This window comes from Bidens hawaiensis, unplaced genomic scaffold (genome assembly GCF_021521415.1).
Source record: "Bidens hawaiensis isolate Kalapana, Puna unplaced genomic scaffold, B.hawaiensis_p1.1 tig00007389_1, whole genome shotgun sequence".
In the NCBI taxonomy this organism is placed as follows: domain Eukaryota; kingdom Viridiplantae; phylum Streptophyta; class Magnoliopsida; order Asterales; family Asteraceae; genus Bidens; species Bidens hawaiensis.
In genome coordinates this window covers 717,717-728,533 of record NW_027491511.1, presented here as the reverse complement: position 1 = coordinate 728,533, position 10,817 = coordinate 717,717, and the positions used below count along the sequence as shown (strand labels likewise).

Sequence of the window (10,817 nt, the reverse complement as noted above, 5' to 3'; positions counted from 1 at the left end):
CTGGGGTCGATTAATTGGCTAATTAATTGGCTACTTAAAAGTTCAAGGGCTTCTTTGTAATTAAATCATTATTTTCTAAGTCCATGGACCATTCTGTCATTCTTTCAAAGTCTAGTTCGTTAATATGCTTTCTAACGAATTGGGGTTCATTCGTTACTTCTGTCTTCCATAACGAATTGGCGAATTCGTTATTTCATAACGAATCTGCCTTTTAGCGAAATGAACCCTTATAACGAAACAGTCCTCTTAACGAATTAGACCTTATGACGAACTGGTCAACATACGAATTGGACTTAACGAACTGGAGCTAGTTCGTTAGTCTTTCCTTAACGAATCAGTACACGAATCAAAGCTAGTTCGTTAGACCTCCGCTAACGAATTAGGGTTAGGTCAGGGAATGTCAGAACATTCTCTGACATTCCTCCTAACCTCGTACCACTTTCCGGCGCCGCTGCCAGAAAAACGCGGTTTCGCCGGAAAAACGAGTTTTAACTCGTTTTTCGCCCCGTTCGATCCAAATCTGAGCTAGGGTGATCCCTAAGCTCATCTTAGGTTCGGTTTATACCCGATTCCACTCGGATCTTGCGACTTAAACGGTTTAACGGTGTCGGCTCGTCGTTTCGTGATTATATCTAACGGGTTTAAGCTCATACAATATCATACTATCATACCTTGGATCGGGATCGGTTCTTTTTCTATGTTTCGGCTAGAGAGAGACTAGAGAGAGAGCTTAAGTGTGTGTTTTGGGAGGTGTAAGGAATATGTGTGAAATGAAATTAAATGGGTATTAAAGGTGCTTAAGCCCATGGTCTTTTCCTCTTTCCTTCATAACCCAAGTCCATAACTCAATTCCATTTAGCCCAACACCAGCCCGACTCCTAATAACTCATACTTTCATTTATTAACCGAAACCCGAAAAACGAGGATGTTACAGGATCGTATAAAAAATTGTCTCCGCAATGTTCATGTTATGAAAAAAAATAAAAAAATATACAAATATGATGTCAATAATGCAATAACATTTTGGTTTTTGCATAATATCATATCGGTTTCACCACCACCGCCTACTGTTTCTTCTTCTTCTTCTTCACTGACGCCCAACCCACACCAATTCCTTCAAATTATTAATACCAACAAAATGATGAGCAACATCGATGATTATATCTCCCAGCTCATGCAATGCAAACCCTTATCAGAACAACAGGTTATTATTATTATTATTTGTTTTCCATTACCCAGATCTGGTAATGGGTCGGATCTGTATTTTCATTTTCTGTTTTATTTTTTTTATAGGTTTTTAAATTTATTTACACTTGATAGCTTGATTATATGCTCGATTTTAGAAATTTATGCCTTCAGGTTTTGAAATGAATCATCAACAATAAGGGAATTTTGTTAATGTTTTAGATTCTAAGAAAGAATATCGAACCGGTTTAGCACGAACTGTTTTTGCATATTAATGCTTTGGATTATAATTTTACTGAAAATGTATGATTGCTTATCCAACGGTTACATTTAAAGTATGCAACTTGATGCGCGTTTCTCTAAATTTATTTTAGTATAAAACGAACCAGATAGATGTTCAGTGAACCGTTTGGTGGGAAGTTTGTTTTTTTTTTAATAAAAAACATTTCTTTTGTTCATTTAGTTAAACAAACGAACATGAACACATGTCTTGTTCGTTCATTTAAATTTGTTTATTGTCACTCGTTACGTTCATTTAACACGTTCATTTTCTTAACAAATGAATACGAACAAGGAAACCTTGTTTATTTATTTGTTCATGTTCCGTCACTTGTCCTGTTAAAGTTGAATAAACGAACATGCTTCGTTCATGTTTGTTCGGTTGGTTTACAGGCCTAGTAACATAAAATGCACATCCGTTAAAAATATTACAAACATAAACATGTCAATCCACAAACCCATTAGGCTGACCCGAACCCGACTCATATAGCTAAACGTGTTCGGTTTGTATCATGTTAGATATTCACGCACGTTATTTTTGTACTGATTTGATACCATATAGGTTCGGGCGTTATGTGAGAAGGCCAAGGAGACCTTGATGGTGGAAAGCAACGTACAGGTATATATGTCACACTTGAATTATAGTTATAGTTTTAAAGTTACAATTGCAGTGTTGCACAATAAACTCATAAAACATTATTGCATTTATGTCCAGCCTGTTAAGAGCCCGGTGACAATTTGTGGTGATATTCATGGCCAATTCCATGATCTCGCAGAGCTATTTCGAATAGGAGGAAAGGTGCATTTACATTATTATTGTCAACTTTTTGTTTATTACTCTTTTAATGTTATTATTATTTTCCTTTTGTAGTGCCCAGATACAAATTACTTGTTTATGGGAGATTATGTTGATCGCGGTTATTACTCGGTTGAAACTGTTACTGTAAGTGTTTGCCACAATTAGGGCTGTAGACGAACCAGTTGGTAGTTAAGCGAGGCGGGCCGATTCCGGTCAAAGTTTAACTAGCTGAGCAGCCGGATCGCCTCGTTTGTTTTAACAAGCAGAAAAGTTTAGCTAGAGCCCGGCTCGTAAAAAGCTTGACCCATTCCGTTAAGTTTTATAATTTATTTTTGGTACAGATTTTGATATATATAAGGCAAAGAAGATATATATATATTTTAACATATATATAATACAAAGTTTATAAACTAGAGAATTTCTAGCATTATATGTATTATTATTTTTCCTTTAACCTTTTATAATGATCGAGAGGCAAATACAAAATATTATAGCTATAAGTTTGTTCTTTTTTTTTGTTTCAGTATTTTTATATGTTATTACTTATTACTCTTATTATTATAGATAGCATAGTTGTCAATAGCGGTTATAGCAGGCGCTATAGCGCGCTATGTAGCGATGCGGCTATAGGCCGCTATATACAAAATATCGGTCATTTAGCGTGATTATAGCGGTATTTAGGGTTTTTTTTATTTTTATTTTATTTTTTAATATAAAAAAATGTAGAAACCTATTTTTAAGGCTTGTTTATCAACCAAACAGCTGCACCTTCCACAAGTTCCACTGTAAAAGCTTATTTTGTGAAAATAAAGCCTAATTATTTGCTTAAAAATTTTCTACTCCTTTATCGCTAAATATGAAATAGCGGTCGCTATTTACCGCTATTCGCTATGTAGCATATAGGTGACCCGTCGCTATTTACCGCTATTCGCTATTGACAACTATGATAGATAGTAAAATTGGGGGTTTAATTTAAAGAAGCCAAATGCGTGAGCCAACGAGCCAGATATCAAGCGAGCCATGCTCAGTGTTTTGATTATTTTTATTTTCTGAGTAACGTAGTTATTGTTATTTTTAATAATCCAGTTATTGGTGGCACTCAAAGTGCGGTATCCACAACGTATTACAATATTAAGGGGAAACCATGAGAGTCGTCAAATAACTCAGGTTTATGGATTTTATGACGAATGCCTACGAAAGTGAGTACCTATGTTATTTTTACATTTTAGTTATTGGTGGTTACATTTTATTTATTGTCACAAACTTTGTATACTTATAGGAAATTTTTGCAGATATGGTAATGCCAGTGTGTGGAAGATGTTTACGGATTTGTTTGACTTTTTTCCGCTTACCGCATTGGTTGGTATCCTTCTCTTACTGTTTTTAATTTTTCTTTGAAAATACTTGCTATTGGAGGTGTAAATCCCATGGATTTTCATTAAAACTGAACCTAACCGAATTGATGAATTTTCATGTTTTGGTGTTCCATGTTATTGCTTTTCAATTTTCTTTTTGTAAATTTCGGTTCGGTTTCAGTTTTGCATGTAATTAAAATCAAACATAATCGAATTTATGGATTTTCATTTTTAATTTTGAACGTATAACGATCAATTACTTATTAGTTAACAAAACTTTAGTCCCAAATTCATTATTTTGTGCCAATATTTTTTTGTCCCAACTATTTCAAGCCCTAATGCTAAAAAATTTGATCGATGTCAGTTTTTGGTTCGGTTTGACCCAAACTGACCCGTACACCTTAGGGGGTTTGGATGTGCATTTAGAAAGCTACTATACGATTCTAAATAGTTAAAAATCAGGTGACAACTGTAATAAAATGGGTGGTATTTGGAAGCTTTTATGTTGCTTAAAGTTATAATAATCATATGCTAAATGTTGATTGTTTAAGATATCAAGGTTTGTAAAAAAGTTCAAACTAGATTAAAATGATGGGTAAATAAGTAATTTTAGCTTACCCTTTAATAATTAATTTAAGAATATTAATTTTTTGTTTTAATTATTTTATATACAGGTGGAGTCTGAAATATTTTGTCTACATGGCGGATTATCTCCTTCAATCGAGACTCTGGATAATATTAGAAATTTTGACCGCGTTCAAGAAGTGCCACACGAGGGTCCGATGTGCGATCTTCTTTGGTCGGACCCAGATGACCGGTGCGGTTGGGGTATCTCACCTCGCGGTGCTGGATACACTTTTGGCCAAGTAACTTTATTTCATTTATTTATGGGTTAATATCAGAAAACACTGCCATACTTTCTTATTTTTCACGAAAAAGTCTCTCAAATCTAATTTTGGTTCTACTTTTGGTGGGGTGTGCACGAAACCGAAATAACCAAATTGTAACTGGAAAAACGGACGTAACAGAACCGAAATAACTGGGCCCAAAAAAGAACCTGACAGTTTGGTTTGATGTTTTTTTTTTGAGAAACCGATTTTTTGATATGCTTTTGGTTTTTCTATCAATCAAAAACCAAACCAAACCAAACCAAACCAAACCACAATAACCGATTTATGTAATTCATAAATGGTGCATCCCAAAAGTTTCATGCCCAAATTCTTAAATTTGGGCCCAACGTTTTCAAGCCCAATGGTAAAATAAAAAAAACCCGAAACTTTTCAAATACTCAACAGCCGAATTTTGGTTTGTGGTTTGGTTTGATCTCAACACCAACGCATGCACACCCCAAAAATTTGGTATATTAAAGCCCCTGAGTGTGTAGAAAATACAAAAAAGTCGTGGATTATTTTTTGTAAATTAAATACAATATTTGTCATACACATACTTGTGAATTTTCTTTTAAAATAATGACTTATTAATTTTACATTGGTCAAAATTTGATAAAGCGCGATTCAACGTTTTTGCAAAAAGAAAATTAATATCATATTTTTTTGAGCAATTTAAAAAGTTTCAAAATTATGTGCATTATGAAAAAGTATACAGACTTTAATTTGGAAAAAAAATAGTTTTAAGTTTTCTTGTATTTTCTACAAGTTGAGGGACTTTTTGGTCAAATATAAAAGGAGACGTATTTTTAAGTTTTTATATTAACCCTTTATTTAATTATTTATATAATTATTGAATCTTATTTGGTAATTTATCAGGACATATCTGAACAATTTAATCATGCGAATGGGTTAAAGCTCATTGCGAGAGCGCACCAGCTGGTTATGGAGGGATTCAACTGGGGTCATGTAAGAATAACTTGAAAACCTTTACATTTTGGTTTGGCAAAATATCTATTATTCATTGCGTTTGTATTGGGTTTAAACAGGAGCAAAAGGTTGTGACAATATTTAGTGCACCTAATTATTGTTTCCGTTGTGGGAATATGGCTTCTATTCTTGAAGTAGATGATTGCAAAGGTCACACCTTCATTCAGGTTCCTCTCTCTCTTAAATCTAATCGTATTCCAAGATAAAATTACGAAATAAAAACCTTTTTATAGTTTTGTTATACCTCTATAGCCTTGCCAAACTAGTTTTACTTTTGTAGCCATGAAATTATGAACAAATTTCTTGTATCCACTTTATTTTCGTGTATTAGAGATTACTTTTAAAAGGACAATATCCGCCCACTTTTTATATATTTATTTTCGTGCATATGTATATATATATATATTTTTTTTAAAAATGGACTAGACTTATATGTCATAGCTGTAGAGGTATAAACTTGTCTAAATGGTATAAGAATTAGAGCTTGAGCTTATGAGTAGTGTTTTAAGCTTGAGCTTGTATTGGGCTCAACTCGTTTATTAGTTATAACTTTTTTATGTGCTATAAATTTATTATGCGTTATTTAGTTATTTTTATTATATAAATAATAGGTTAAACTTGTTTATTATTTATTTATTTATTAAATTTATTACATTTATAATTGTTTTTGTAAATATTTATAATTATAATTTTTTATATGTATCATCATATACATTATTTAGTTTGCTTTATCATAATTTTATATGTAATATGAATTCAGATTTAAAATAACAAATAATAGGCAGGGCTCAAGCCCGGCTTGAGCTCTGGACAAGTGAGGCCTGGGCTTGTTTTCTAAAGAAGCTTTTTTAGACTCAAGCTCGTTTAAATTCGGGCTCGATTCGAGCTTTTAGCGAGCCAATCTCGAGTAGCTCGCAATTTAAGAGCACACACACGGTGGAACTAAATAGAATCTTGAATTGCAGTTTGACCCAGCTCCTAGGAGAGGCGAGCCAGACGTGACGCGTAGGACACCCGACTACTTCCTGTGAGGTGGCAAGTTCAGTCTCTCTTGGACCGGCTTTTGTGCATCGTATAATTACAAAGTTAAATGGGTATGTGACATAAGCCTAGTATTTACTAGCTAAAAGGAAGCAATAGTTGCACACTAATTTGTATAATCTAGGGTTCTGTTTTTTTGTATGTTGGTATAACAAGTATATGAGGTTGTGGGGTGGTGATATGTAGACACTTTAAAGTTATGACTCCTTAAATTGGTGCTTGATGCTTTATATAGAGTAAATCATGAAAGTGAACTATTGCTTTTGGTTATATACTTGTGGTATGTTTCAGAAAAATTAGGATTATATCCGTGACGGTCACTCGCGTATAAAACTTCTACGTTCTTTATGTCGAATGTGAATTCGCTGTTCTCTTGGCTTTTGTTCGCGTATAATATATTTTTAAATAAGCAAGTTTGAAAAGCTTACCCAAACATCCCATTACTGTTTTCCTTACTTTTTAGTTTTTCATCTTTGAAATTCTATTCTTAAGTTTAATGTTAAATATAAGAGTACGGCTAGTCTAACCTATTAGTACACAAAGATTCGTTATATGTGTTCAAAATAGCTTAATAAAACCAAATAGAGAATTAATACTGTTTCAATAATTATGAGCATTCCCAACAAGTCCATTATAATTATGAGTGAGTTTTGTATACTGTATAAAGTAGTTTGTAAGTGGAGCCAATAGAGAAACTTTTGTTCATGAGTAAATACAGATACGGTATAATAAAATGTTGTTGGTTTTCCACAATTTTGTGCAGAATATATTGTTCATACCCTTATCCTTCTAATGGGCGTCCACCTCCGTCATGGTTAATTCGTTCGTTGAAGTTGTTGGATTTGTATTTGTTGAGAATTTAGAAACAAGAAATTCCCTTTCCATGAAATATGCTGGCTGATTAGGTTGCAACAATTCAACCTCGCCGCCTAGCATCATAATTACAGTTGACATGTTTGGCCTGTCTTCTGCACGTTGTTGTACGCATAACAACCCAACTTCAACCGATCTTAAAACTTCTGGCGGATGGCAAGATTCGGCTATTGTTGCATCAATTAAGTCCATTGACCTGCCTTCATTATAGCGAGTCCATGCCTGAATCAAATGTAGAATTTAAAAGTTTGTAGGCAGTATCTCGAAGAGATGACCGTTTGAAAATCAAAGGAGTGATGGTTGGCAAGTAAACTTACATGTCCCATAAGATTATTGTGTTCTTGTTCGGTGAACCCCCTATTTCTCTTCCCGCTAACAATCTCCAATACCAAGACACCGAAGCTGAATACATCCGACTTCACGGAGAAAATGCCATCTACCGCATACTCAGGAGACATGTAACCACTGCATATAGAAGAATTATTTTAAGAGAAAACTAAACAAGTAATAGGAATAAGAACAGATACTCAGGTTAATGTATTAATTACTATGTGCCAACAACTCTTTCAGTATTTGCTTGGCTCTCGTTTCCACCAAAACTTCTAGCTATGCCAAAGTCAGATATCTTAGGGTTCATATCGTGATCAAGTAAAATGTTGCTAGCTTTAAGGTCTCTATGTATAATCCTTAATCGTGAATCTTGGTGCAGGTAAACAAGTCCTCGGGCGATTCCTTTTATAATTTTAAAGCGCATCGTCCAATCAAGAAACCCGCTTTGTGTTTTATCTGCAAACATAGATCAACATGCAATAATTTTGGTTAGTAGTTTATGGTTATGGTTTCTTTCTATGGAAGGCAGGCTCTAAATTTTGCAAAATGGAAATTATGTATATGATTCTGACCAAAAATAAATAAGTCTGAGCTTTTATTTGGCATGTACTCATAGATCAGCAACTTCTCATCTCCTTGTATGCAACATCCGAGAAGCTTCACAAGATTTCGGTGTTGAAGTTTTGAAATGCAAATGACTTCATTCATGAACTCTTCAGGCCCTTGACTAGACCTCATTGAGAGACGCTTAACTGCGACCAGTTTCCCTCCATCTAGCACACCCTGAAAATTTACCAAATACTTACATTTTTCTGTGTGAGTGAATGTTTATAACGAACAGAATTTGGTTTCTTATTTTGCTTAAGTAATCAAGTGGCAGGTTCAAATGTAGTTGTTACCTTATAAACCGTTCCAAATCCACCTTCTCCAAGTTTATTTTCTGGTGAAAAATTGGCAGTGGCATAAGCAATTGCAGAAAAGCTAAATAGTGGCAGCTCCATGGTTTCGTCCCAGCTTTTAGAGACATTCAAGATCGGCCCTACAAAAAAAAAAATCACACTTGATTGATCTGTTCAAACATATATCAGTTCACATTAAATTACATATCACTTCAGTTTTCTTATTTTGATCAGTATCCACTGCATGTTATTACCTTCCTCTGTTGTTGGTTCAGCATGTTTCTTTTTTTTCCGTGCATACCACAACCATAAAGAGACGAAGCATACCAACACAACTCCCGAGAAGATTATAGGTAAGATGATTTTAAGTTTTGCACGTCGTTTCTGACTGGAATTTGATTGATCAACTATATTGTGAAAATGAATTTACATGGTCAGATGAATTTGTTGGAGCAAAAGGTAGAATAATAATAATTATAAAGTCTATTTCAGGAGATTATATTACCTAATTCAGATGAATCCATTCTCACAAAAATATCTGTTCCGCCGTTGCCTTGGGGATAAACTCGGATATCTAAAAGGTCATCAAACCAAAGCAGGCAGCCCCTTCCTCCAAGAGTAGAGTCTGGAATTGCATAAGCCATGCAGGTACAATTCTTTAAACACCACGCTTCACATTCTTGCATATTCATACTCATATTATACCAAGAATTACTCGTGTCAGGTAGTTTTACATTAGCATATTTGATAAACACATCTGAGCCGTTTCTACACTCTAACGGTGTTCGTCTAACACACCCACCCGACCAATCAGACATCTCCCAATCGCTTTTGCTTCTTGGCACAAATCTCGTCTCGTCCAAGCAAACACAAGACTGTACATTCATATTAAGGTTACAACTTGCATAGGCACGACAAGTGTTGTATGCATCACATATATCTTTCGGGAATGACATGCCAACCTCCCACTTATTACCATCTTCTATCCACCCCCAACTTTCTAGTTTCCCGGAAGAGCTCAAACTGATCCTCAAAAGGAAAGAGCTGTTTTCATAACTATAAGCATAAGACGCCTCCGATTTGTTCACAATTACATTGTACGTAATTGTCAGGTTCCTACTCATAGGCGAAAACCCTTTAAACTTTTCATTCTGCCACGGCCCACCACGGAAAACGACTAAAGAACCTTGTTTTATTTTGTCATCAGGATACCTGTATATCTCATTACCCCATGTAAATTCACCTACAACCGGACGTTGACCAGTCTTCCATGACGACAGCTGCCAATTGATGCCCCTCACATAATCATACCCTATCTTCATTCCCGGAAGCCAGTGTTCTGTGGGATAATCAAAACTCTGCCAGATAACGTTCGCATGTCGGTCCGTCAACACCAGATTTCCTGCATCACTAAGCTTTGCAGTTGCATTCGTTGATTCTGTTGTTGTGTTGGATGACCATATCATGCTCATGCTGATATTGTTGGAGAGTACTAGAGTACCATGATCAGTGATCTTTAACACATGTGCTGCAGTGCTCACAAGCGGCTGGTATCGGTTGGCAACCCAAACCATTGTTGAAACTGTGATTTGTTTGTACCTGATACCAAGATATATGTTCCTGGAGCCATCTTCCGGGAAAAATCCCAACTCGAATATTCCAGTCTCCGAGACCAGAGTGTCTCGTTCGGTCAAGAACCGAGAAGCGGAAACGGCAGCGAGTTCAGCAGCATGGCTTTTGTGAAAGAAAAGTAAAGGAAAAATAAGAAGAAATATGGCTGCAATCTCCATTGAGATGCAGCTAGCTTTATTTTCAGGAATGGGTGTTATCGTAGTTATATGATATGTGAATAAATGGAGAATAAAACTAAAGTCATAGAGCCGGCCCTAGGGGGAGTGTTCGACGGCCCCTGGCCTGACATTCGCTAGGCCCGAATTTTTAATTTTTTTAAAAAGTTATATGTATTTTTATAAAAAACGAAATGCATATTTAATATTTAAACTAAATTACATAAAAACTAGCTTTGCCTAGTGGCAAAGGCCAAAGGGTATTACTCCAAACTATTTTGGGTTCTAGCCTATTTTTATACTTCTTTTAAAAATTAAATTATTTAAATCAAACAAAATATTCCTTTCTTTTCAGTTAAGAACTAAAATATTTTTCGCTTTTAATCCAATTT

The 10,817-nt window shown here is 35.0% G+C and overlaps 2 protein-coding genes across 2 annotated transcripts; one reads left to right on the top strand and one right to left on the bottom strand.

Annotated features, from left to right (window-relative positions):
- The first annotated feature begins 1,060 nt into the window (after positions 1-1,060).
- Positions 1,061-6,818, top strand: LOC143635040 (serine/threonine-protein phosphatase PP2A-4 catalytic subunit-like). The gene is made up of 10 exons (XM_077102950.1): positions 1,061-1,204; positions 2,027-2,083; positions 2,180-2,263; positions 2,336-2,407; positions 3,350-3,462; positions 3,556-3,622; positions 4,293-4,484; positions 5,385-5,474; positions 5,555-5,662; positions 6,461-6,818. Exons 1-10 carry the CDS (start codon positions 1,139-1,141, stop codon positions 6,524-6,526), a joined length of 915 nt encoding a protein of 304 aa, XP_076959065.1. The 5' UTR covers positions 1,061-1,138; the 3' UTR covers positions 6,527-6,818.
- Positions 6,819-7,296: 478 nt separating this feature from the next.
- Positions 7,297-10,470, bottom strand: LOC143635054 (G-type lectin S-receptor-like serine/threonine-protein kinase At4g27290). Its single transcript, XM_077102959.1, has 7 exons — positions 9,144-10,470; positions 8,893-9,045; positions 8,639-8,778; positions 8,312-8,522; positions 7,958-8,195; positions 7,727-7,874; positions 7,297-7,631 (listed from the first exon to the last, which is right to left on the bottom strand). Exons 1-7 carry the CDS (start codon positions 10,426-10,428, stop codon positions 7,326-7,328), a joined length of 2,481 nt encoding a protein of 826 aa, XP_076959074.1. The 5' UTR covers positions 10,429-10,470; the 3' UTR covers positions 7,297-7,325.
- Positions 10,471-10,817: the final 347 nt, after the last annotated feature.

Excerpts from the sequence above, each read along its gene's own strand:
- LOC143635040 (XM_077102950.1), top strand. The coding sequence starts at position 1,139 with ATGATGAGCAACATCGATGATTATATCTCCCAGCTCATGCAATGCAAA. Across the intron at positions 3,623-4,292 it reads TTTTTCCGCTTACCGCATTG|GTGGAGTCTGAAATATTTTG; the intron begins GTTGGTATCCTT and ends TTTTATATACAG. Across the intron at positions 4,485-5,384 it reads CTGGATACACTTTTGGCCAA|GACATATCTGAACAATTTAA; the intron begins GTAACTTTATTT and ends GTAATTTATCAG.
- LOC143635054 (XM_077102959.1), bottom strand. The coding sequence starts at position 10,428 with ATGGAGATTGCAGCCATATTTCTTCTTATTTTTCCTTTACTTTTCTTT. Across the intron at positions 8,779-8,892 it reads TGAACCAACAACAGAGGAAG|GGCCGATCTTGAATGTCTCT; the intron begins GTAATAACATGC and ends TTTTTTTTGTAG. Across the intron at positions 7,632-7,726 it reads ACAATAATCTTATGGGACAT|GCATGGACTCGCTATAATGA; the intron begins GTAAGTTTACTT and ends CATTTGATTCAG.